The 23,676-nt window shown below is 57.2% G+C and overlaps 1 protein-coding gene and 1 pseudogene across 1 annotated transcript; one reads left to right on the top strand and one right to left on the bottom strand.

Annotated features, from left to right (window-relative positions):
• The first annotated feature begins 367 nt into the window (after nucleotides 1–367).
• On the top strand, nucleotides 368–1,279 carry LOC129022652 (uncharacterized protein FLJ46757-like; annotated as a pseudogene).
• Nucleotides 1,280–8,486: 7,207 nt separating this feature from the next.
• On the bottom strand, nucleotides 8,487–23,402 carry RRP1 (ribosomal RNA processing 1). The gene is made up of 13 exons (XM_054468928.2): nucleotides 23,136–23,402; nucleotides 21,464–21,546; nucleotides 20,229–20,286; nucleotides 19,556–19,641; nucleotides 17,577–17,638; nucleotides 15,283–15,412; nucleotides 15,139–15,203; nucleotides 14,733–14,926; nucleotides 12,993–13,072; nucleotides 12,025–12,122; nucleotides 11,760–11,779; nucleotides 10,261–10,374; nucleotides 8,487–9,072 (listed from the first exon to the last, which is right to left on the bottom strand). The coding sequence occupies exons 1-13, from the start codon at nucleotides 23,266–23,268 to the stop codon at nucleotides 8,810–8,812; spliced, it is 1,386 nt and encodes a 461-aa protein (XP_054324903.1). The 5' UTR covers nucleotides 23,269–23,402; the 3' UTR covers nucleotides 8,487–8,809.
• Nucleotides 23,403–23,676: the final 274 nt, after the last annotated feature.

Raw genomic sequence — 23,676 nt, 5'->3', positions numbered from 1 at the left:
AAAAAGAATGTACCCTCCCAACAGCCAGGGAGTGTGGGAGAGGCCCAGCCTCCAGTGCCTGGCAGCTTCAGCACCCACTTCAGCCTGGGAGCCCTGGGCCGGCCCAGCCATGCCTCCCAAACCCTCGTCTACAGCTGGGCGCTGACATGCAGTGGTGGTGAAGTCACCAAGTTCAAGGTCATCTGTTGCACAGCACGGGTATTTAATGCAGGAGGGACTGGATAAACATTTAGGCAGGAAAAGAAAGAAGAACAAAGGAGGGAGGGAGGGGCCTTCAGGAAGGAAGGAGGGTGACTGCAGAGACCGGCCCTGGGCAGCGGTACCAGGGGCACAGGGAGCCTGGCCCGGCCCGTTGTCACTGGAATTCATGCCATGCAGACTTCTACATCAAAGGGAAACGAGGTCGGGAGGGCCGAGGGGTCCACAGCACTCTGCACCCACGGGGCCAGGCTGGCGGAATGCCCCAATGCTGCAACCCTGGGGAGAGTCACACGCGCCCTCCCGGGACCCACGTGACCGTCAAGGGAGTGTGGCGGACACATCCCTCAGGGTGACACCCCTGCAGATGGAGTTTCCCCATCTGTGCCACCCTTGCAAGGCCTAAGAAAGGCTGCGGGGCCAGGCGGCACCAGGCAAGCTGAGTGCCAGGTGGTTGTTGCAACATGCTGGGCAAATCTGAAACCATGGGGACGGACGAGCTGCACCCCTGGGAAAGAGGACAGAGGGAGGCCAGTTATCAACGTCCTCCTGTGCCTCGGTTTCCAGAAACAAGCCAGACTCAGTGCCTCAGGGAGACCCCGTGTGGCCTCCGGAGAGCACGGGACCCGCCCTTTGTGCAGGTGACGAAACCAAACCCCAGAGCAGTGAGGGACTGGACCGGGGACCCTGGGCTCAGCCCCGGGCGCCTTCCCTCTGTCCATCTCAGACAGGCGCACAGCCAGCACCGCCTCACCCCAACGCGCCTCTAGACTGGCCCTCCAGGGGCCCCCGGGGAACAATCCTCTCACTTTCCTCCTCAAGCCCCCGCCCTTCCCCTTCGCACCGTGACCCAGGGACTGCTAGCAGCTGGGCGGGGCTCCAAGGCTTGAAGCTGCTTCTCCAGGTCTCTTTCCAGGGGGCGGCGGATGGCTGCTCACTCAGGGACGCCAACACCAACAAGGTGGGACCCATGCACGGATCTGACTTCCCTTCCAGGCTCTGCCTTCACTCAATGTCCCTGTGGGGCAGCTGGGGATCCCCGCCGCCCTCCCCTGCCCACAGCCGTGAGGTTTCTTCCTAGGGTTCTGTTTTCCCCACAGTTGGAACTGAGGTGCTGGGAGGCTCCAGAAGAGGGACGGGGTGGAGCGAGTGGCCTGGAACCCTCCAGGGCAGACTCCAAAGAGAAGGGTCAGAAGTGCCCTCTGGGGCCTGGGCAGAGCCCGCAAGCCTGAGACCCTGTGGGAAGGAAGTGCCCCCACCCCGTGGTAAGAAAGGGGCTGGTAGAGGCTCCTATGTGGCCCCCTCTGTCCCCTCCCCACCTCTGGCCAGACTTGGGATGAGCCCTGAGTGGACACAGGCACTACAATGGGGTCTCGGGGGTGAGGGCTGAGGAGGCTGAGCCTCCAAAGATCCCAGGGTGCCTGTCCCCACTGCACACCCACCGGGGTACAGGGTAGGGATAGTGCCAGGAGGGCCACAGCTGCAGGGTCCATCCCAGGCCGTGGCACACAGGTAGAGGTGGGTGCCAGCCTTCGTGAAGCACCTGCAGAGGCTCCACTCAGGGAGAGAACGAGGCCCTCGCCAAAGGGATCCTGGGTCACACGGGGCAGCAAGAAAGGGTGGAGCAAGTGGCCTGGAGCAAAGGGTTGGAGAGGCCCCGGTGCGCATTCTCCCCCAAGCCCATTCCAGGGCCATGGGCACCCCCCAGAGGCAGCTGGTGGGACTGCAGCCATGCAGGTCCTAGAGGGCAGGTGACAGGGGACGTGACAGAAGGGGACAAAGGGCCGGCAACATCCCTGGGGGAGGCACAGAGACGGCCAGACTGCCCTCTGTGGACTGCGGAACCCAGAACCCAACGGCCAATCCTCCCCCTACCCCTCATCCACAGTAAGGGGCCAGGGCTCCATGCAATGAGAACCCACGGGTGATGCCACGCAGGGGAGAGGCCACGCGGGTGAGAGGTCACACGGGGCAGAGGTCACACGGGGCAGAGGTCACATGGGGGAGGCCGCAGGTGTCACATGGGGGAGAGGCTACACAGGGGAGAGGCCGCGCGCTGGGGAGACGGCCCCTGCGGGAAGACTCCGAGGCAATCTGCTGCAGCTCCTTCTGGCTGAATCTGGTTCAGGAAATAAAACCAGCCCTTCTGTACAGGTAAGTGATGCCTGGATGGATAATCTCTGAGCAGCTCACCGCGGTGCTGGCCATTCTCTTCACAGTAGAAGAGTCCATTTGGGGAAAAGGTTCCCATCAGAGATGGAGATGTTCCCTTTCAGACTCCAGGCTGTGGCTGTGGGGCCGGCTCCTTACCACACGGGCTGGGGGCTGGGCACATGGATGCCCACTCCTGGGCCCTCTTCCTGGTAGGCCACAGCACCACACAAACTGCAAACCAGGCCTCTTCTTCATCCACCACCACCGTCCAGGCCTCAACATCACCGCGTGGGGTCTTGTGCCCTTTGGGGAAACTTCTGGGCTAATGAGGGGGGACAGTCCCCATTACCGGTCTATCTTTATAAGGCAGTATATGCAACAGTGGAAGTTCTGTGAGACATGGGTCAAAGTTCCAACCCCGGGGCGGCTGGCAGAACTGTCCCCAAACCCACCCTCGATCCCACGGCCAGGAAGTGGGTCCAAAATTGCCTGGCCAGGTCACACCCCTGCGTGAACTGCCCCACAACACCCAGGGCACTGCCTGACTTGCCGTCCACCTCTCAGCCCCTCCCCTCACCCCTGCCACAGCTGCAGGGCCTACCCTGGCCAGGGGCTGCTCCCTGCTTACCTCCCTCGCCCGTGCAACGCCTCTACTGCCCGCAGGGCCTACCGGGAGAAGTTATAGGTCACAATCATATTTGAGCGTGAGAAGCTCATGCAGAGAACATTCTGGCTGAGGGAGAGGTCTTGGGGTTCAAGACTGTCTCTTGGCTCTTCTCAGCCATGCCAGGCAGGAAAATGGGCACCTCTGGCGACCCAGGCTGGCTGAAAGCCTGCAGGGAAGAGCCTTATGCACGTGTGGGCTGGCAGGACTGCAGCTGGGGTCTCCATCTACTGCTACAAAGGCAAGGAGGAAAAACGGGGGGGGCCGGAGATGGCCCCTCTAAGTCTGTCACTCCAGAGCTGCTGCTCAGTCCCCGGAATGTCACCTCCGAGCAGAGCCTGTGACAACTGTCAACTGTGAAGCTGTGGCGTGGGTTGCTACTGAAGCTCTGAAGTCAGCGAGGACACAGCACGTTTGTTCTAGACCGTTTGGCTGCTGGAGGAAGCTGTACATGCACACACTCGCCTTACCACCCTGCGAGTCCACAGGCCCCTCCCCGGAGTCACCTCCAGGTAAAGGGGGCCCTGCGTAGGGACTTGCTCTCTGGGGCGCTGAGATGCTCTAAAATGAACTGTGCTGCAGTGCACAGCCGCCCGACTGTGCACCCACAACGGGGAACTGAACGCTGCATGAATTACATCTCCAAGTTGTTCTTTGAAAAGGCTTAGGGTCCCTGGAAGACCCTCGCCCACACCCAGCGTGGAGCGTTGTTGCTCACGTGGCCGCACCTCTCGGGATGGCCGTGGGTCTCTGTGGTTGGTTCAAGAAGTTTCTTTTCTTCCTCCTTGTGGGCTTCAAATGGGGAGGTGGGGCACTGCCACTTGCCAGGTCAGTCTCTGAGCTTGGAAGAGGGGCATCCAGGAGACCCCCGCTCACCAGGCACCCTCGAGCTCCCTCAAGCTCCCTCAGGAGCTTCAGATAGGGCCAACAAGGGCAGAGCTGCACCGTGGGGGCGGGGCGCCACGGCAGCCCAGGCTGGGTGAGGAGTGGGTGTCCTGGTGTCGGAGCCCCACAGGAACCAGGGGCCACGCAGGGAGTGGCGCGGCTGGGTGTGAAAGCAGGTGACCAGGAAGGAGGGTTCCCGCAGGGGTGGCAGAGCCGAAGGTGAGGAGGGCACCCACGCGGGAAGGGGTGCAGCACCCACTCCTGGCCTCGGTTCTGCATGAAATGAGTATCGGGGGTAATGGAAGCCAGAATTCCTTCAGGAAAGGGAGGTTCAAACACAGAAGGGAAACCCTAGAATACACCCTGGGTGTCCATCACAGCTGGAGGCACCACCTCTCCTGGAGGTCAACTCCTAACACGAGTAGGGCAGGCACGAGCAGCAGATAAGACAGTGAGCGGCCAACGCTGCGGCGGACGCTGGTACCCAGCTTTGGGTGGAGCGCCCCGATGTTCCTGAGGGTGTTGCCAGGATGAGGCTGATTTGAATCGGTGGACTGAGGAAAGCAGGTGGGCCTCCGCAGAGGGGGCCTCATCCAGTCTGCCTGGCCAAGGCCTTAAAAGACCGGGGTCCCCTCCCCTGAGGACCTTCCGGGGTCTCCAGCCGGCCGCCTGCCCTGCAGAACTCCCAACTGCCAGCTCCAGTCCTGTGAGCTGACTCCTCACAATGAACAGGGCACTCTCCCCTCCGCCACCACCATGCACACACACCTGCTATCGACACGACTGTGTCCCCCGACAAGCACATGTTGAAGCCCTAACTCCCAGTGTGACTGGAGATGGGGCCTCTAAGGACGTCACTAGGGTTAAATGAGACCACAGGGCTGGGCCCTAGTCCAACCTTCCTGACATCCTTGTAACAGAGGTCAGGACGGCCGGGTGCGGTGGCTCACGCCTGTGATCCCAGCACTTTGGGAGGCTGAGGCAGGTGGATCATGAGGTCAGGAGTTCAAGACCAGCCTGATCAACATGGTGAAACCCCATCTCTACTAAAAATACAAAAATTAGCTGGACATGGTGGCGCACACCTGTAATCCCAGGTACTCAGGGGCTGAGGTTGCAGTGAGCTGAGATGGTGCCATTGCACTCCAGCCTGGGTGACAGAGCGAGACTTTTTCTCCAAAAAAAAAAAAAAAAAAATGGTCAGGACACCATGAGAAGGTGGCCATCGATTAACACAAGCCAAGGAGGGGGCCCAGGAAAAGCAACCCTGCCGACACTCCCTCGGAATCCACCAGATCGGAAACTCACCTTCCCAGGCCTAAGCTGCCCAGTCCCTACTATTTTGTTCTCGCAGCTGCAGTGGACAGACACATACCTCATTCATTGGTTCTGTTTTTTCTGAAGACCTTAATCTAGACAGATGGAGGGTGGCTGGCGGGTGGGCTAGAGGGACAGGTGGAGAACAGGCATGCGCTGTGCACACACTGCCCCAGCTCTGCCAGCTGAGAACGTCTGTGAACAATGAGATCGGAATAGCAAGGGCCCAGCCAGATCCGCTTCTAAACACCACCCTCCCCTCACAGGAGCTAGAGCTCTTCAGAGAAATGAGAGAATCTGAACAGAGCCCTGGGGCTGTAAACAACTTCACTGAGACAACTAAGGACTGAGGGTTCGAGGGTTGGACACAGTGAGGTATCCATGCTAATTCCCTGATTTTTCCTGCTTTGAGACGGGGTCTTGATGTTTCCCAGGCTCACTCAAATTCGTGGGCCCAAGCGATCCTCCCGCCTTGGCCTCCAGGGTAGCTGGGACTACACGCATGTGCCACGACGCCCAGCTCTAGCTCCCTACGTGACCGCTGTGCTGTGGTTAAGGGAATGTCTCTGTAAATGCGCCACAAAGCATCCAGGGTGCTGGGGCACCAAGTCACGAAATGCTCTCAAAAAGCTCGGGGGAGAAATGCTCTCTGTGTCCGCAATGTTTCTGGAATGTTGAGAGATTGTTTTTCCAGGAAAAAGCAACATCATCCTCATCCCAGCCCTGTGCTGTTACTCCCACTCCACAGGCAGGTGAGTGGAACCACAGGTGCTTCCTGTCCTGGTCACAAAGTCAAAGTGGCTGGGCCAAGTGTCCTGAGAAGTGTCACTTCCTGGGATCCCATCAGCCTGGCCATAGCAGAACGCCCAACCCCGAGGCTCAACTCAACACATGCAGCCACTGTAGAAAAGTCTGGAAAGTAGTTCTTCAAGCAACTAGACACGGTGAGCATAAAACCCAGCCATAACACTCCTAGGCATCTGTCCCAGAGGAATGAAAACATCCCTCCCCTGAAAACTCATCCTTACGCAGCAGCGTGACTCAAGACGGCCAAAGGCAGAAACACCCCAAATGTCCATCAGTGGACAAACGGGCAGACGCAATGCACTGTCTGTACCATGGGATGTCACTCAGCCATAAGAAGGAAAGAATCCATGGTGTGGATGAGCCCTGGAACCACGGTGATGCGTGGAAACAGCCAGATGCAAAAGGCCACGTGCCGCGTGATCCCGTAACACATGGCCAGAACAGACATGGCCCGGAACCTGAAGCCGGGAGGATGCGTGCAGGTGGCGGGGAGACAGAGGGGCGATGGCTAAGGCATACCCAATTTCTTTTGGGCTGAAAATGGTCTAAAGTTGACTGTGGTGATGGCTGTACAACTCTGAATATGCTGAAAACTCGAATTATACACTTCAGTTGGGCGAACTGTACTCTGTGAATTACCTCTCGATGATTCTCTCCTGGGCTCAAGTGCTTCTCCCGCCTTGGCCTCCTGAGTAGCTGGAACTACCATTCATGTGGGGAAATAAAACAACTCAGTCTCAAAAAAAAAACTCAACTCAAAACTCAGTCTCAAAAATAAAATAAAAAACAAAGTAAAAGAGACTACCAATAGGAGAGGAATTCAGTAATTCGTGTGATAAGAACAATGTGGTTATTTAAAACGATTTTGAAGAGGGGAAATGTGTACCCAGCATGGCCTGGAAACAGCTAGAGCGTGACGGTGCCGGTGCAGCCGTGAAAAACCCCTCCCTGTGAACACACACATAAAAGAAGATCCAAAGTCACTGTGGCTTCTGGTTTCACAACTGCAATTCGGCATGACTAACTTGCTTTTTTCCAGAAACTTCTGTTAGCTTGGTTGTTTCCTTAGCTTTTGACCAAAGAAACTTCAAAAACAAGAAAGCGTTATTATGCACCCCGTTCCCTTCCAAAGGCCTCCAACTGCAGGGGCTCCTCCCAACAGGCCCTGCTTGGGGTGAAGAGGCCAGGCCCAGGGGAACACTGACCAGGCGCAGGGGACACTGCCCAGACCTGACGCTCGCCACCGGCAGTTTATGTTGGACGCGCTTGTCTTTTATTTTTTTTTTTGGAAACAGAGTTTCACTCTTGTTGCCCAGGCTGGAGTGCAGTGGCACGATCTTGGCTCACCGCAATCTCTGCCTCCCAGGTTCAAGCAATTCTCCTGCCTCAGCCTCCCAAGTATCCGGGATTACAGGCATGTGCCACCACGCCTGGCTAATTTTGTATTTTTAGTAGAGATGGGGTTTCTCCATGTTGGTCAGGCTGGTCTCAAACTCCTGACTTCAGGTGATCCGGCCACCTCGGCCTCCCAAAGTGCTGGGATTACAGGTGTGAGCCACTGTGCCTGGCCATGCTTGTCTTTTTAAGTTCCTTTGGGGAAAGAACCCTAACCCCTAGAACAGGGGCCCTGGCTTTCCCTCTCCTTGGTCCCGAACTGCGCCCTAAGCCTGCCCCAGCCACCCAGCTGAGTGGGACTGAAGGAGGTATCACCAGGTGCCAGCTGCCCAGGGTTGGGGGACACTCGAATGCAGCAGGGCTTTGGGGAACCGGATGCAGTCCAGGGTCTGCATAATGCCAGCCACAGCCTGGGGGTCCTTCCTGGTCCCGGGCCCACTCCAAGCCCTGGCCTCTCGCTGGATCCCACACGGCCTGGCTGGCTGGGCACCCATGGAACAGAACATGCGGGCAAAACCCAACGCAGCGGCCCCTTGTCACCTATGCAGGCTGTGGCCACAACGCTGGCGGCAGATAGGCCCTTGTTCCATGCAGGTGGAAAGCCCTGGGCTGTCAGATCTCCATCGCCACAGTGGGGACCCGCCACCTCCCTCATAGGCTCCAAGGCGTGAAGGGCAGAGGGGCAGGGAGGAGGCTGAGTGTGGCCTGGCTGAGGGGAGGAGGGGTGCAGCCTGCGGACCCGCGGGTACCCACAATGGTGGGGGCGCTCCTGCCTCCAGGGACAAGGCTCTCGCGGAAGCCAGGTCTTCCCACCACACACACGCTCACCCCGGGCAATCCGGGCCTTACTGGAGCTGAATTCACTGCACGACTCCAGACCTCAGATTGAGGGGGAAGCAAAAGAGCCCCGTCCAGACAGCCCTGTTAACACCTGGGCGGCTCTGTGAAAGGAGAAATGTCTTACAAGATTTTTCCACAAACATGAATATAAACCACCACACTGCTCAGAGGCTGGTGCCTGCCACCTCCCACACGTCGGTAGGACACACCCAAAGCGACACTTCCCTGGCAAGGGCCGCGCAGCATTTTATTTTCTGAACCCCCCACAGCGGGGGTGGCCAGTCCTGCTGCAGGTGGAGTTTGTCTTCAGAGTTTGACCTTCTGGCCCAAGGTCATCACAGCCACAGGCGGAGGCTCTGGGGAAAGGTCCGGTTCCTGGGACGCTGGCCCCTAATGACGGGCTCATCTCTCCAGTGCTGCTCTTCCCTTCCGCCTGGCACAGGAGTTCTGGAGCCACGGTCCTGAGTCTACAGAACAGCCTGGTCGGCCTCATCCCTCGGTGCAAGTGCGGCCTGGCCTCCCTCCCTGCCTGTCCTGGGCCCGGCCACGTCACTCCCTGCGTTCCTTCTTCTTCTCCGGCTCCTGGACATTGGCCGCCTTTGCTCGGGCACTGGCCAGGGGCCGAGGTGTCCTCCTTCTCTGGCGAGCCCCTCTCTGGCCACGGCCCCTGGGCTGATCTCGGAGCAGGGCCCGCTCAGCTGTGCCTGGCTGCTCACCAGCCTCTGCCCGTGCCTCGGGGTCCGCCCCCACACCCCTCCTCCTGCTCCTCTTCCTCTCCATGCCTGGGCTCGGGGGCTCCTTCTCACCTTTCCCTGACAAAACAGCAAGACCCCATGAGCCAGAGAATGCCAACGTGGGCTCCTTCCACTTACTCCAACTCAGGCTGAGGATGCCAGCACCACGGACCTGGGAGGACAACACGGCCACAACAGCCAGCCAGACACATCCCGTTTCCAGTGTGGGCGGCAAGCTCCATCCACACAGCTCAGGACCCCAGCGAGGGCTGACCTCGGAAGGACCAGCGTGAGGACAGGGTCATGAGACCCAGGAGCAAAGGCACAGAGGAGTAGGCATGACTGAGCTCAAGGCAGAAGGGGAGGTGGAAGAAGAGGACACCGGGCAGTGCCAGGTCCTGAACGCCAGGGCCGACAGTGTTCACACAGCCAAGGGCCGGCTGCAGAGGAGGCCACTGCCCCATGGGAAATGAGATGGATGGCTTTAGTGGCACGGAGCTCTGGGCAAGGGAAGGGGTGAATCCCTAGGCCCTGGGGCCAGTTTAGCACGGAGAGAGTAACAGGGAAGGCTTCGCAGTGTGGGGCAAAGCCATCGTCTCCCTCTTATGTACCCCATTCTTGCCATGGGCCCCGTGCCCTGCCCGGCACTGTGCTCAACCCCCTCCACTGCAGGTAGGCAGCTCCAGGCCCTGAGTGGTCTGCCGCGGACACAGGGTTGCCCCTGGTGAGGGCGTCACATGCCAACCACACTCGTGTGGCCAGAGGCCCGAGAGGGAAGCCAGTCCCTGAAATCAAGGATGGAAGTGGGGGGAAGAAGTGGAAGGAAGAAGGGGAGGGAAGAAGGGGAGGGAAGAAGTGGAGAGAAGAAGCAGAGGGAAGAAGGGGAGGGAAGAAGCAGAGGGAAGAAGTGGAGAGACTCAGGAATCTCTGGAGGGTGCGGGAGAGGAGCGGACGGGGCTTGGATCTAAGACGGAGGCGCAGGAGGAGGCAGCCCAGCCAGGAGGATCGTCTCCAGACCGGGAGGGAGGGCAGCGCACACAGCTGGGGGGAGCTGCAGACAAGGAAGTCGAGTGGGGAGGCGGGGAAGAGGCCTACAGGAGGGATGCCAAGAACAGGGCATTTCTACGATGTGTGGATAGCAAGCACCTAGGACGGGGGACTCGGCACTCATGCTTCAGGGGGAGACACTGCAGGTGACCCCCATCCAGGGGACAAGCAAGCAGGTGAGGACGTCAGCTCCATGACTAACACACCCCCTAGTCCTACCTCTCTCCCGCTGCAACCTGAGCAGATGCTTCTGCTTCTTCGTCTTCTTCTGCCGCCTCCCTTCAAGCAGACGCCTGCAGGCCTTCTCTGGGATCTCGTCCTCAGGGAAAATGCCTGAGAACCAGGGCAGAAGTCAGGGGGCTCTCGGGGGCTGGGGGCTTATGGTTTGAGGCTCGCTGCTTCCAGCAGGCCCCACCCAGCACCACCTCCCAACAACGTGTGTGAGAAAGTGCCCTGTTCTAACGCCCAGGAGCAGTGTATTCAGTACCCACCACAGCTGAAACAAAACAGCTCAGACCCAAGCCCATCTGGAAAAGCCAGTTCCTGGAGCATCCAGGACACAGGTAGAGCATTCATGAACCCAAACGCTTGGGACCAGCAGTGCTTTGAATGTCAGATTGTTTCGGAACGTCTGCATCATATTCACCAGTTCAACATCCCTAATCTGAAAATCCCAAACACAAAACGTTCCGACGAGCATTTCCCTGGAGCTTCCTGTCAGCACTCAGCTTTGGATTGGCAGCATTTTGGATTTGGGGTTTCGGATTAGAGACGCTCAACCTGTACACCAAAGTCTACAGCCTAAAATGCCCATGCTGGCGGCACAAGGCAACTTTCTGCATCAAAACCTGCCAGATGCACACAATCCTCATGCACCTCACTGACGCGCACTGTCCTAAAAACCCCAGACTACCAGCCTGGCCACACAGCGAAACCCTGTCTCTACAAAATATAAAACAATTAGCCGGCATGGTGGCGTGCAGCTGTGGTCCCAGCGACTGGGAGGCGGAGGTGGAAGGGATCGCTTGAGACCAGGAGATCGAGGCTGCAGTGAGCTGAATCACACCACTGCACTCCATCCCGGGCAACGGAGCGAGACACCATCTCAAAAAATAAAAAATAAAAAAACCAAACCCTGGACTACAGCTGATGACACGCCCGCTGGTGGATGCAGGGGGTGTGACGCTGGGATAGAGGAGCTTAACACAAGGACAGGAAGTGCCGATGCTGGAGCCCGGCGGGGACATGCAGACCTCCACTATAAAATCCTTCCAACTGAGCTGCAGGTCTGAAACTTTTCATAAGGAAACACCGGGGGAAACGCTTATGTCTCTAACCATCAACCCCACTAGGAAACCGTCCTTCCGATAACCTATGCCAGTTCCATCTGCCACACGCTGCCATGAACAGACGTGTGCTGCACAACAGACCAGTAGCAGCACTGCGGTCAGTGCTTGGGAGCCCCTGAGGCCAGCACCCCGTCTCTCAGGCTCCGGGGCACTCCAATGGACACTCAAGTCTGAGAACCACTCAGCAAAAACCACAAAAACGAGAGCTGTGGAACCCCACGCCCTGCCTCCCTGTCCCCCAGAACCACCACCAGGCCTCTCTGCAAAGAGACTCCACGTGCTATGAGACCCCTGGAACCAATCCACTCCCACGAGGACGGAGCTCCACCTCCAAGGTGGTGCCACTGTCAGTGCCCGGCCGGTCCTCACCTCCTGCCAGGTCCTGTAGCCTGAAAGAGTAAGACAGATACCCACTTACCACGGCTGCGGCTTCCGCAGGAGGAGGCTCCAGCTAGAGCGGCTGCAGGGTCCTAGCCAAGGGAACCCCAGGGGCTGTGGATGGGTCTCAGGGTCCTAGCGGGGATCACCCCGGGGGCTGCGGAAGGGCCCAGGACAAGGCGAAGGCACCCAGATCTGAGGAGGAAAGGGCAACTCCAACGGCAACAGGGAGGACGCAGCGCCCTCAGACACTCACTTCCGGATCACTTTGTAGAGACGCTTTCTGTTCTGAGACGGGGTGCTCTGGCGGCTGGCCATTTCAAACAGTCTGTTAGCAACTGCCTCGTAGTCAAACTGTTTCAAAAGAGAGACGTCACAGAGGCAAGGTCAGTCACGCTCTGCATGCTCCGAGAACGTGGAACCCCTGAGACCAAGACAGAACTTGGTCCCACTTGCAGGTTCTCCACTCGGCTCACAAGAACACAGCCCACTCTCACTGAGGGCCTTGCAGCTCCGCCAACTCTACAGCACGGCGGGCATCACACATGCTGCGGGCGCACTGTGGGGCACGCACTGCGGGGCACACTCTGCAAGATGCACACTGCGGGGCGCACACTGCAGGGCACACGCCCGCCAGCTGCCTGCCTGCAGCTTTACAACTCTAGGAGCCACACACAGACAAGCACGAAGAAAGTAAGTTAATTTGATCAATTTTAACCCAAGATAGCCAAATTTTATTCAGTCTGCAGATAATCATATTTAAAACTTAAAACATTTAAGTTTCCAATTTGCCTGAAGTCAGACCCCACTGGCTGAGTGGACTCCTCGCTGGGACCCACAGCCCAGCCACTTGGCACATGCCATCTCATTCCAGACCAGCACCCAACGAGGGGGCCGCAGGAAATCTGGGGGGCTGCCCATGTGTGAGTCAAGAGGACAGCGTGAGGTGAGGCCAGCCCTGGATAATGCAGTTCTGCCTGAGCCCACCCTCCCAGGCCCCAGCCCCACTCTCTCAGGCCCCAGCCCCACTCTCAATGATCCCACTCATCTACAGGCAGGCAGGGTTGGGGCACCCATCCCTCCTTCAAAGCTAACTCCCGTCCGGGTAACTGTCCATGCCGACGGCTGCCATCCTCCCTCCTAACGCCCCCCTCCTCTTCCAGAGCAAGCGGCAGCACAGGGGGGCAAAGGCTGAGGGCGCAGCCACGAGCCCAGGGCACCCACCTGGAGGACGGGGCCGCCACTGTCCCTGTCATCACCTGCCTGCTCCTCACCAGCCTCAGGTTCAGCCCTGCAGATGGAGCCTGTAACAAAAGGGACCCCGTGAACCCTACCTGTGCCCAACGTGTGCCAGCCCCAAACACCCAGGAACAGAGAATCCGCTCCGTGCACCCTGGTCGGAGAGCAGGCACAGGCGGGAAACACCCAGGAACGGAGAGCCCACTCCGTGCACCCTGGTCAGAGCCTGGGCACAGGCGGGAAACACCCAGGAACGGAGAGCCTGCTCCGTGCACCCTGGTCAGAGCCTGGGCACAGGCGGGAAACACCCAGGAACGGAGAGCCCACTCCGTGCACCCTGGTCGGAGCGCGGGCACAGGCGGGAAACACCCGGGAACGGAGAGCCCACCCTGCACCCTGGTCAGAACATGGGCACAGGCTTGGGAAAGCCCGCAGCTCAAGGCAGATACTAGGTGCCACGTGACCTCTAATCTCGTATGGACAGGATGAGAGATGCCACCTCAGGCCTGGAAAGGAAAAAAGACGTCCCAGGGCACAGGTGCCTATACAGCCCTGAGTGGCTGACTACAAGCTGGCATCTTGGGCAATAAAGGCCGTTGTCAAAAGTTCCAGAAGTGAGGAGGGGCAGCTCAGTCCAGCCTCAGGGTGGCCTGATCCAGAAGCTGTGGGAGCTGATGTTTCGGTTGGGCGCTCGAGCTAGGCTGGGCATTTGGGGCTTTGATGGCACTGTCTGCAGAAGAAAGGTTTCTGGGCAACAGGCAGCTGTGGAGCAGCATGTGACAAGGGTCTGCTCTGGAGGTGGCAGCCGGGGGCCAGCAGCAGGCACTGGCAGACCTGCCAGGAGCCTTGGCTACTGAGAGAGAAGGACAAGGCAGAGACCGGGGAGAAGCGTACAGCGTGGCCGGGCCAAGTGCTGGGGGCGGTGGGGAGGGGTCTTCTGATTAGGAAGCCAAGGGGCACAGCGGCCACAGCACTGAGTTGGGGCACACTGGGGTCCTAAGCATGGTCAAAGACACGCCCTCCACAGCACCAGGATGCCACACTTAGAGCTCAGACCACCCAGCAGGCTCGGACAATGAGTACAGCATCGAACCAAAAAACGGGCCAGGCTGGACCCCCCCAGAGGCCTCTGGCAGGCAGTGAGGGGCGGGTGAGTAGACCTGCCCCTCACACACACTGCACACAGAGCAGTCAGGTGCCCTGAGGTCTCAGGCCTGAACCCAGTCACAGTCAGTCTGGACAGAGCTTGCTGTCCTCTGGGGAGACGGGCCAGGAACAAGGAACATGAGGAGCAAGTGATTTATATCCCGTGCCACAGAGTGATGCTATGGGGAGGACTGCGTGGGGGGCTGGGAGAGGCCAGGAGGCTGAAAGAGTCCAGCCCCAGAGAGTGATGGGGGGACAGACGGTGGGAGGGACGGGGAGACTCGGCACCAAGGCAGGAACGAGTCCAGGGGGCCAACTGAGCCAGAGGCATGGGTTAGACGAGGAGTCCAGGGGTCCGGAGAGGGCGTGGAGCACACCAGAGGCTGGGGGGTTGAGGGGAAACGACGTGTGCTTGGTGCCCACAGAAGTCACTCTGGCTTCTATGCTGAGGATGGACTGTGGGGAGGGGCAGAGACAAGGGGACCAGGCAGGAGATGGCAGGAGCAACCCAGCAGGAGACCGCACTGGCTCAGCCCATGACAAGCTCCGAGGAGAAGCCAGGCGCACTGTGACCCCCACCTGTGGGCGGCTTCTCAGACCTCTTCTGGGACAGCGCATCTCCGCGCTCACCGCCCTCAGAGGACTCATCACTGTCCGACGCCGCCTCCTCATCCTGTGTGTCCAGTTCATTCAGGAGGTCTTCAATGGCAAGCGGGGCTTGCTCCACAATCGTCTCAAAGATGCCTCGAGTGATGCTGTTCAAAACCAAGGAACTGATGGACAGAGCAGAGGCCAGCAAGCAGGCCCGTTATGCTGGATTCCCAAGCAGAAACCGCCGACTCCCCTGCAACCTCTCCCCACCCACACGGCCAGCGGCCATTCTGAGACAGATTCATCCCTTGAGGGAGCAGCACCCCCACAACAGCAGCCCCATGGGAAGAACTCAGTGAAGGAGTCGGGCCTGATCAGGCCACCCACCACTTACTCCTTGGTCCGGGCAGCAATTCTGCAGAAGGGGTCGATGAACTTCAGGTTCTGGTCTGCCGTAAGCTATGGGGAAAGCCAGCGGGAGCTCAGTTCCTCGTCCACAAACGCCCAGCTCCACCGCCCCGTCGGAGCCCAGCCTCACCTCCTCGGCGCCCACTTTGGTCAGCTCCTCCAGGAAGATCTCGATGAAGTGGCTCTTCACCCCGTGGGGGGCCTGGCTGCTGGGGTGCAGGATCTCGGTCACCAGCAGCTCTAGCAGCTCCTCGATCTGTCTGAGGAAAGAAAAAGCAAATATGACAGGCAGCCTCGACAAGCCCCAAGACAGCCGTGCCCCCCACTCTCCCACAGTTACACGCTCTGATGGGAACCTAAGTGCGGGCAGGCGCCACTGTCTGCAAACATGCCAGCCTTCACGTCCGCGCAGATGATATCAACGATCCTGGGTCTCCTCCAGCGCAAAGCAGTCTTGCAATTAGGGAGTTATGTGACCAGCACCAGCACCAGAACATATGGCCTGAGTTTGCATGTCAGCTACAAAATGCAGCGCGTGTAAACATTCAGACAGGCCTTCTCTCTGTCCTCAAGATTGCTAGCAGAGAGAAAGGCTTGGCTGAGATGAGATACCCTGCCTGGTGTTCCTCTCCACTGTCTCCACTGGGTACCGCTGGGGAAAACACGTCAGGACAGCACAGGCAGAGAAAGGAAGGTGGAGGCCCAGAAAGGGGCTGAGGACCATGAGCCACCTGCTGGCTTCCCAGGCCCTGCCGCACGGCGCATTCCATCTATGACGTCCACCGGAGCTCTCCCTGGCAGGTGGGTTTGATGGCATCACAGGCCCTGGATCTGAAGACTAGACAGCCCCAGAGAATAATCTGTAGCATCTACATGCATCTGGACCTCCTGGGGTGCTTAACGATGCAGCTGCCTAACTCGGATCTGTAAACTGTGTGATCCTTAGGAAGCTCCATAGCAAGGCTGGAGAATCACTGGTGATGGAAAGGAAAAGTGATGCTCTCTAAGGCTCAGGAAAAAGGAGACAGAGGCAAGAACAGGTGCTGAGACCAAGAGGAAGACACACAGATGCGAGGGACCGACTTCCCAGGCCAGTGGCAATGGCATGGATATTAATGACAGCCTGGTTATGCCTGCAGGAGATCCAAGAGGGCGGGAAGAGCGGACCCCACTGTCAGCACTGGGACTGCAGGCATTGGGGGAAGGCACCGAGGTCTTCCAAATGATTCCTGTACTAAATTATCAGTTACAGGGAAGAAAAATACTCTTGTAATAATAAGCCAAAAAAAGTTAACAAAAGTAAAATCATCCCTTTAACATTTAATTCAGCTTAAGCCATGAGACCCCTATGGGGTAATCCACAATGCTAAGGCCTAGAATGAATGAGACTCCTAGCATCCGAGTCCTGCCAGGGAACTCAAGAACAAAAATCCCTCCAACCCAGAGGCACCGCTGCCCTAAATGCAAAATCACCTATGCAACTCAAACCTGGAGAAACTCAGCAACCACAGTCCAATTCCTGCTGATCCTTTAAAAAAAAAAAAAACCAGAATCTCATTCTATCGCCTAGGCTACAGTGCAGTGGCTCAGTCACGGATCACTGCAGCCTCAAACTCCTGGGCTCAAGAGATCCCCTTGCCCCACCATAACCAGCCTAATTCTTTTTTATGCATTTATCTAATTTTTGTATTTTTAGTACAGACAGGGTTTCACCATGGTGACCAGGATGGTCTCGATCTCTTGACCTAGTGATCTGCCCGCCTCGGCCTCCCAAAGTGCTGCGATTACAGATGTGAGCCACCACGCCCGGCCAATTCACATATTTTTAGAATTAGGAGCAATTAACATTGCTTACAACTTTGGGAGGCCTAGGCAGGCAGATTGTTTGAGCCCAAGAGTTTGAGACCAGCCTGGGCAACAGGACAGAACTCATCTCTATCAAAAAAAGATACAAAAATTACGTGGGCCTGGTGGTGCACATCTGCAGTCCCAGCCAGTCGGGAGGCTGAGGCAGGAGGATCACTTGAGCCCAGGATGTCAAGGCTGTAGTTGAGCCAAGATCACGCCACTGCACTCCAGCCTAGGCAACAGTGAGACCTATTTCAAAAAAACAAAAAGCATTGCTAATGGAGCGGAACATGCCGTGTTTTTATAAGAAGCTCCTTGGCTGGACACCCTTTCATTAAAAAACTCCCTTCTGACTCCCAGTGAGAACTGGCCTCCAAGCCTGAGGATAAATGGCATCATTTCCACAAACACACAAACTGATTTTTACTTTAAAAAATATCTTCTCTCTAAGCACGATTGGGGGCACACATTAATACAAAGGCTGACATCTCCTTATGACAAAGAATCAAATGACAAACACATGACTGTGGTCCCAAGAACAGGGATCCCCCCAGAGCAGGCCTGCCGCGCACCCACCTTTCTTCCCAGCCTTGCATCTTCAGAACCTTCAAGGACTCGTTCAGGACCATCCGCATGAGCTTTGACACAGAAGGAGGTTCGTGTTAGCAGAAGCCCAGCCCTACTTCACCAGACCACCCTTCCCCATGTACCACGATCCGCTGCAGGATAAAGCCATGGCCGTGGTCACCTCTGCCGGAACCAGGCACACAGCCGGCCCCCAGAGCTGCTGACAGACAGACGCTGGAGGACACACCACCAAGCCCTCAGAACCCTGGGCTGAGAACGCGCCCTCTCCCCGGATCCAAGGCCCCAGCTGGCAGGAAGCAGGTGCATGGGAGGCGGGGAGGAATAGGGGACAGTCCTACGACTCCAGTCCATAAACCGGGGCTGAAACAGAACAGTCCAATTCATAAGGGAGAACCAGGAAAGAGGCACGGCTACCCCCACGGGCGGTGGAGCCCTCTGCAAAACCGGGTCTGAAACACGGCTGGTCCTCACCAACCTCTCCCCAACGGGGAGAACGTAGCTCACTTCCTCTGCGGTCTGCTACACAGCAAAGGCCCTCCCGCCAAGCCTCACCCATGAATCAAGCTCCAGATCTGCCCCACAATGCCATTTCCCTCCATGTGGCTCAACACCCTTCTGCAGTTGTCCCCACTTTAGGCTACTGACCCAGCATGTCCACACGCCCAGAGTGGGGTCTCAGCTGCAATCAATAGCAGCAGAGGACACGCGGACCCCCAGAAGCCTCGATGACAGAGCACAGCCCAGCAGCCCGGACACTGTTCTTGCGGACACGGGAGGCCTATCCCCCACGCCACCCTGCAGTGCCACCGAGGCCGGCCCTGACGCAAGGCTGTGCTGCCGGACTCAGCCACACAAGGGGCACCCAGAAAAGAGCCATGGAAAGCAGCAGAACGCATCCATCAAAGGACCCAGCAGCCACATCTCAGCAAAACAGCAGGGTGGCCTCCCTGCAGAGCCCCATTGTCCCTAAGAGTCTGCACTCTGTCCGAGTGCATGGCGGGGCCCCTGGCCTGCCCCGGAGCCTCCTTCCTTCTTGAGCTCCAGGCCTGTCTCACCCTGGTCTCCACTTCTAGAATCACTGGTGTATATACTCTATACTGGTGTATATACTCTATACTGGTGTATATACTCTATACTGGTGTATATACTCTATACTGGTGTATATATTCTATACTGGTGTATATACTCTATACTGGTATATGCGCTCTCCGCACAGTCCTGGCCCGAATCTGAGCTGGACACTGAAGCCAGAGTGGCAGATCAACATCTGTCCTCAGTGAGGCTCGGACACGGCCCCTTTCAGTGTCCCCACTGGGTGACCAACTCCTACACAGTGACAATGTCCCGGTATCTCAGGCCTGCTCTAAGGTTACAATGACCACCACCTTAGTAACGAGACCTCGCGGTTCAACAAGAGGGAAGGAGGGAAGGAGAGAAGCAGGTTCGGGCAGCAACACGCTGCACCTCTAAACCCCAGTGTCTCCCTGTATTCTCAGGGCAAATCAGTACCCTGAATGGGGATACAATGAGGAAGGAGGGAAAGGAAGTCCCGCACCGTGACCATCCATCCCAGCCTCGCAGGCTAAGCACTCCAGGGCTCACGCTAGGGCGTGACCGCAGCCCCTCTGCTGCGCCTCCAGACTCACTCTGCCTCTTCGACAAGGTAACAACGGTGTCACCATCGACTCTCACCAGGAGAGCAATCATCACTTTCCTTCTCTGAACCAAAAGTCTGTGTGGTGTTTTAAGGGTCGAATTCCTTGCCCATTCAATGACCCTCAGAGACTGGACAATGCTGCAGAGCCCTGGTCAGGGACCGCCCGGAGTCTCGGCTCCACCTCCCACCTCTGGCTTCAGGGTCGCACTGCCTCAGGTTGCCTCCCTGCCCAGGCGCCGCCTGTCTCTGCTTGGCCAGGCACTGAGACTTACGCTGCCCCCGCCCACCAGTGCCCTGGTGGCTGTCTCACCATGTAGAATTTATCCAGGCGCAGCCTGTCAATGCCCGTCCACTCGCGATTCATGGTCTGCCAGAAGGCCTGAAGGAACAGGTGCTCTGGAGGAGGAATAAGCCAGAAGAGAACCACTGAGGAGCACGAAGCCACCCTGGGAAGTGAGGTGAGAACGTGGAGGAACGCTTTCTTTACTTATTTATAGATAAAAATGCTGATGCCCAGGCCCTACCCCCAGAACTGGGTTTTGCTGGACCAGGATCTGGACATCAGGATTTTTAGAGGCTCCTCAAGTGAGTCCCACAGACAGGCAGGGTAAGAACTTCTCAACTCCGGTCACCAGAGAACAGAGGAGTCAGAAAAATCAACCGCAGGAACCTCAGGACCATCAGGTGGAATTCAGTCAAATCTCTTGGTGACATTATCCTGGCTTTTCACTTTATTTTTAAAGTGTAAGATACTAGCCCATTAGACTCGAAATAGTGTTTTGGGTAAATGAGCTAATCCACGTTGAATACTTACACCAGCATTTCATACATGCTAAGCACCCACAGACACCAGCTGGTGCTCTCTTGCCCTTAGGTATTCCTTACTCTGGATTTGAGAACACAAACCTCCTGGGTCTGGTGGCTCTGATGCTCAGAGGTTCTGACATCTACAAATGTCCCCAACTATGGCAGAGCATACTTACGGGCCTCCGTGTTCTGAAAAGCATGAACGAGCTGGGAAATGGTCCTTCCTAATTCTTCCTGCGTAGGAAACAACAAAAACGCCCTCAGCCCCTGAAGCAGCAGGCTCTCACAATGACACACACACAACCACCCACTCACTCACTCACTCATCACAGAGAGTCGGCTTCCAGGGGGTCTCAGCTCAGTGGACTGGAGGTTTCACCCCTGCTCCCAAAGACCCCTCTACAGCCGGGGTCAACAGCCTCTCACACAACCACGGCAGGCACTGCCCTCCTGACAGGGCTGTGCCCTAAGCCACAGAGTCACGGTTAAAGAGGAACATGGGAGAGCGGAAGGGAGCCTTGGGACTCACAGCCCCCTAACCATCAGGAGGAGGAGGGCTGTGAGACCCCATAGATCACTCGCTATCTGCCTACATCACCGCGCCAGGCATTGCCCAGGGTACTCGCTAAGCGACATTTCATAGCCTCCCCTTGATAATTCAATGGGCATGGAATAGGGCCCAAGAACTTGAATTTAACTAAGTACCCTCACCACCCAGGAGATTCTGAAGGAGAGCACAAAATTCACAATTTGAGAAACAATGTTTGAAAAAGGCTAGCGGGAGAAGTCCTTGTCTCAGGAGACTTGAATTCCGCCCCTTGGTTTCCACTATTTCAGCACTTGTTTGCAACCCAGGACAAACACAAAACCCAGTTTTCACCCATGCCAGTGCTGCTGCGGTGCACAGCTCAGTCACATCAGCATCTCAGCAAGTGTAAGACTCACCTAACAAAGGCCCCGGCCCACCAGCCATGCAGAACCAAGCATCAAGGCTATACAACCTCCCCAGGGTCTCCGGCCATATTAAAACTGGGTCGACCAGGCCGGGCGCAGTGGCTCACGCCTGTAATCCCAGCACTTTGGGAGGCCGAGGCGGGCGATCATGAAGTCAGGAGTTCAAGACCAGCCTGACCAACGTGATGAAACTCCGTCTCTACTAAAAATACAAAAAATTAGCCGGGCATGGTGGCAGGTACCTGTACTCCCAGCTACTCGGGAGGCTGAGGCAGGAGAATTGCTTGAAACCGGAAGGCGGAGGTTGCAGTATGCCGAGATTGCGCCACTGCACTCCAGCCTGGGCAACAAGAGCGAAACTCCGACTTAAAAAAAAAAAAAAAAAACTGGGTTGACCAGATGCCCATCCATCCTCCCCCGCTGCTTCTGTACCTTCTCTGCTGCTCCCCCCACTCACCTGGAGGAGTGGCTTGTCCTGCATCCACATGCAATAAAACAGTCCTTTCCACACCTTCAGCAGCTCATCGTGCGTAAAACCACCTGCATCAAAACAGCAACATTTGTACCAAATGAACCCCACACCTTCGAGTGCCAGAAAGGAAGCCACAGAAACGTGACTGCCTGAATGAGACCAAAGTCCCACTTACGGTAAAGGCAACTGGGGGGCAGAATCTGACCCTCCCCTTCAAACAATCCTTCTAACCCAGAACCTGCCGTGCCTGTGGCTATGCAGCTCCTCCAGGTAACTGCCACTTCACGCACACAGTAAAACTGACTGAGAATCTACAAGGTATCAGGCACCATACTCCATTTTGGAAATTCAAAATTGCGAACCTTGACGGTTTCCTAAGCTGGCCAGTGGCCGCAAGGTTAATCTGTTGGTGATAATTCATCCAGCATTACACTGAGGGCTTCTGCACTTTTCTGTAATATATCTCAAATACTAAAAGAAGAAAGCGAACTCAGGCATTCAGACTACGAGAGAAACAGAAATTACTCAGGCCAGGTGCAGTGGCTCATGCCTGTACTCCCAGCACTTTGGAATTGAGTGCTGAGGCAGGATCACTTGAGGCCAGGAGTTCAAGACCAGTCTGGGCAACATAGGAAGACCCCAATTTGTACAAAAAATACAAATCTTAGCTGGCCTGGTGGCACGGTGCCAGTAGTCCCAGCTATTGGGGAGGCTGAGATGGGAGGCTCACTTAAGCCTGGGAGGTAGAGGCTGCAGTGAGCTGTAATCGTGCCAATGCACTCCTCCACCATGGATGACAGTGAGGTCTGTCTCACTCAGAAAAATAAAAAAAAAATTTTAATTTAAAACATTATTCAGTTGACATTCACTGAAGTCCTATGTGTCTGGCAACCTGTTCCTGTAGCAGTGGTTCTCAGGCTGAGTGTGGGGAGCAGAATCACTTGAACAGCTTCATAAAGCAGATGCTAGTCCTGATTTGGCAGGGCTGGGATCCTAGAACTTGCATTTCTTTCTTTTCTTTTGCGATGGAAATGGAGTCTTGCTATGTTGCCCAGGCTGGACTCCTGGGCTTCTGTGATCCTCCCACATCGACATCCCAAGTAGCTGAGATTACAGGCTTGGGCCACTGCGCCTGGCATAGAACGTGTATTTCTAACAAATGTCCAGGGAATGCTACTGCTGATGGGGGACCACGCTCGCAGAACCACCGGGTACCATGAACAAGAAGTAGATTCTCGGCCCTCAGAGAAGTACCTCGAGTGGAAATCGGAAAACAATCCAATAATTAACGCAAACAGAAAACTGCAAACAGTGGGAAATGCTGCCATGAGGGAAAAATCCTGGGTGCCCAAACAGCAGGGCAGCAGGAGTACATGGTCTACTGGAGGGAGGGGACGTCTGAGCTAGGAAAGGGGTTAGGGGGCTGGGGAGGAGCGTTCTCGCAGAGTGACCAGAAGTCACTGCACCACGAGGGAAAGCGGTGGCGGGGGCCGTGGGGCCGGTAACAGCGGGAACAGGCCCGTGGGCCCCGCCTGCCCGGCCCGGCCACGTGGAGGTTCCACAGAGCTCGGAGGGCCCCCAGCTCCGGCCGCCGCCGCCCACACCCGCACCAGCCCAGCCGGCCCCCGAGACGCCAGCCGCCCAGACCCCCGCCAACCTGCGGCCCGCTGAGTCCTGGCGACGATGTATTTCCGGAGCTTCCTCACCGCCCGGTCCCGGGTCACCTGCTCATTCCCCGCCAGGCGCTGAGCCAGCTGGATCTCAGGCGGGAGCTGCACGCGCGAAACCATGACGCCGACGGCCAAGACCCCTGTCCCGGAGTCTCCTGGTGCCCAGCACACTGAGCACGCACCTCCTGCGCCCGCTTCCTCCTGGCCCCGGCGCGTGGCGTGACGTCACAGCCCGCGACAACACCCAGGCGCACGCCACCGCCACGCAGTGGCCGAGCCGCGCAACTGCAGCCCCCGGAAGCCGAAGGCTACCGAGAGGGCGCGCGCTCCCTGCCTGTGCGCATGCGCGGAACCATTGAGAGCGCGCCTGCGCCTGCGCCTGCGCCTCGCTGGGGCTGCGGTTGGTCTGGATTGTGAGGCAAAGATCTGTTGTTTTTTAATCTCATTTTATTTATAACCCCACTTGTATTTTTTTCCTGAGACAGAGTCTCGCTCTGTTACCCAGGCTGGAGTGCAAGGCGCGATCTC

Source organism: Pongo pygmaeus, chromosome 22 (genome assembly GCF_028885625.2).
Source record: "Pongo pygmaeus isolate AG05252 chromosome 22, NHGRI_mPonPyg2-v2.0_pri, whole genome shotgun sequence".
Classification (NCBI taxonomy): Eukaryota; Metazoa; Chordata; class Mammalia; order Primates; family Hominidae; genus Pongo; species Pongo pygmaeus.
The sequence above is the reverse complement of the archived record's forward strand: the minus strand, read 5'-3'. Positions and strand labels throughout refer to the sequence as shown.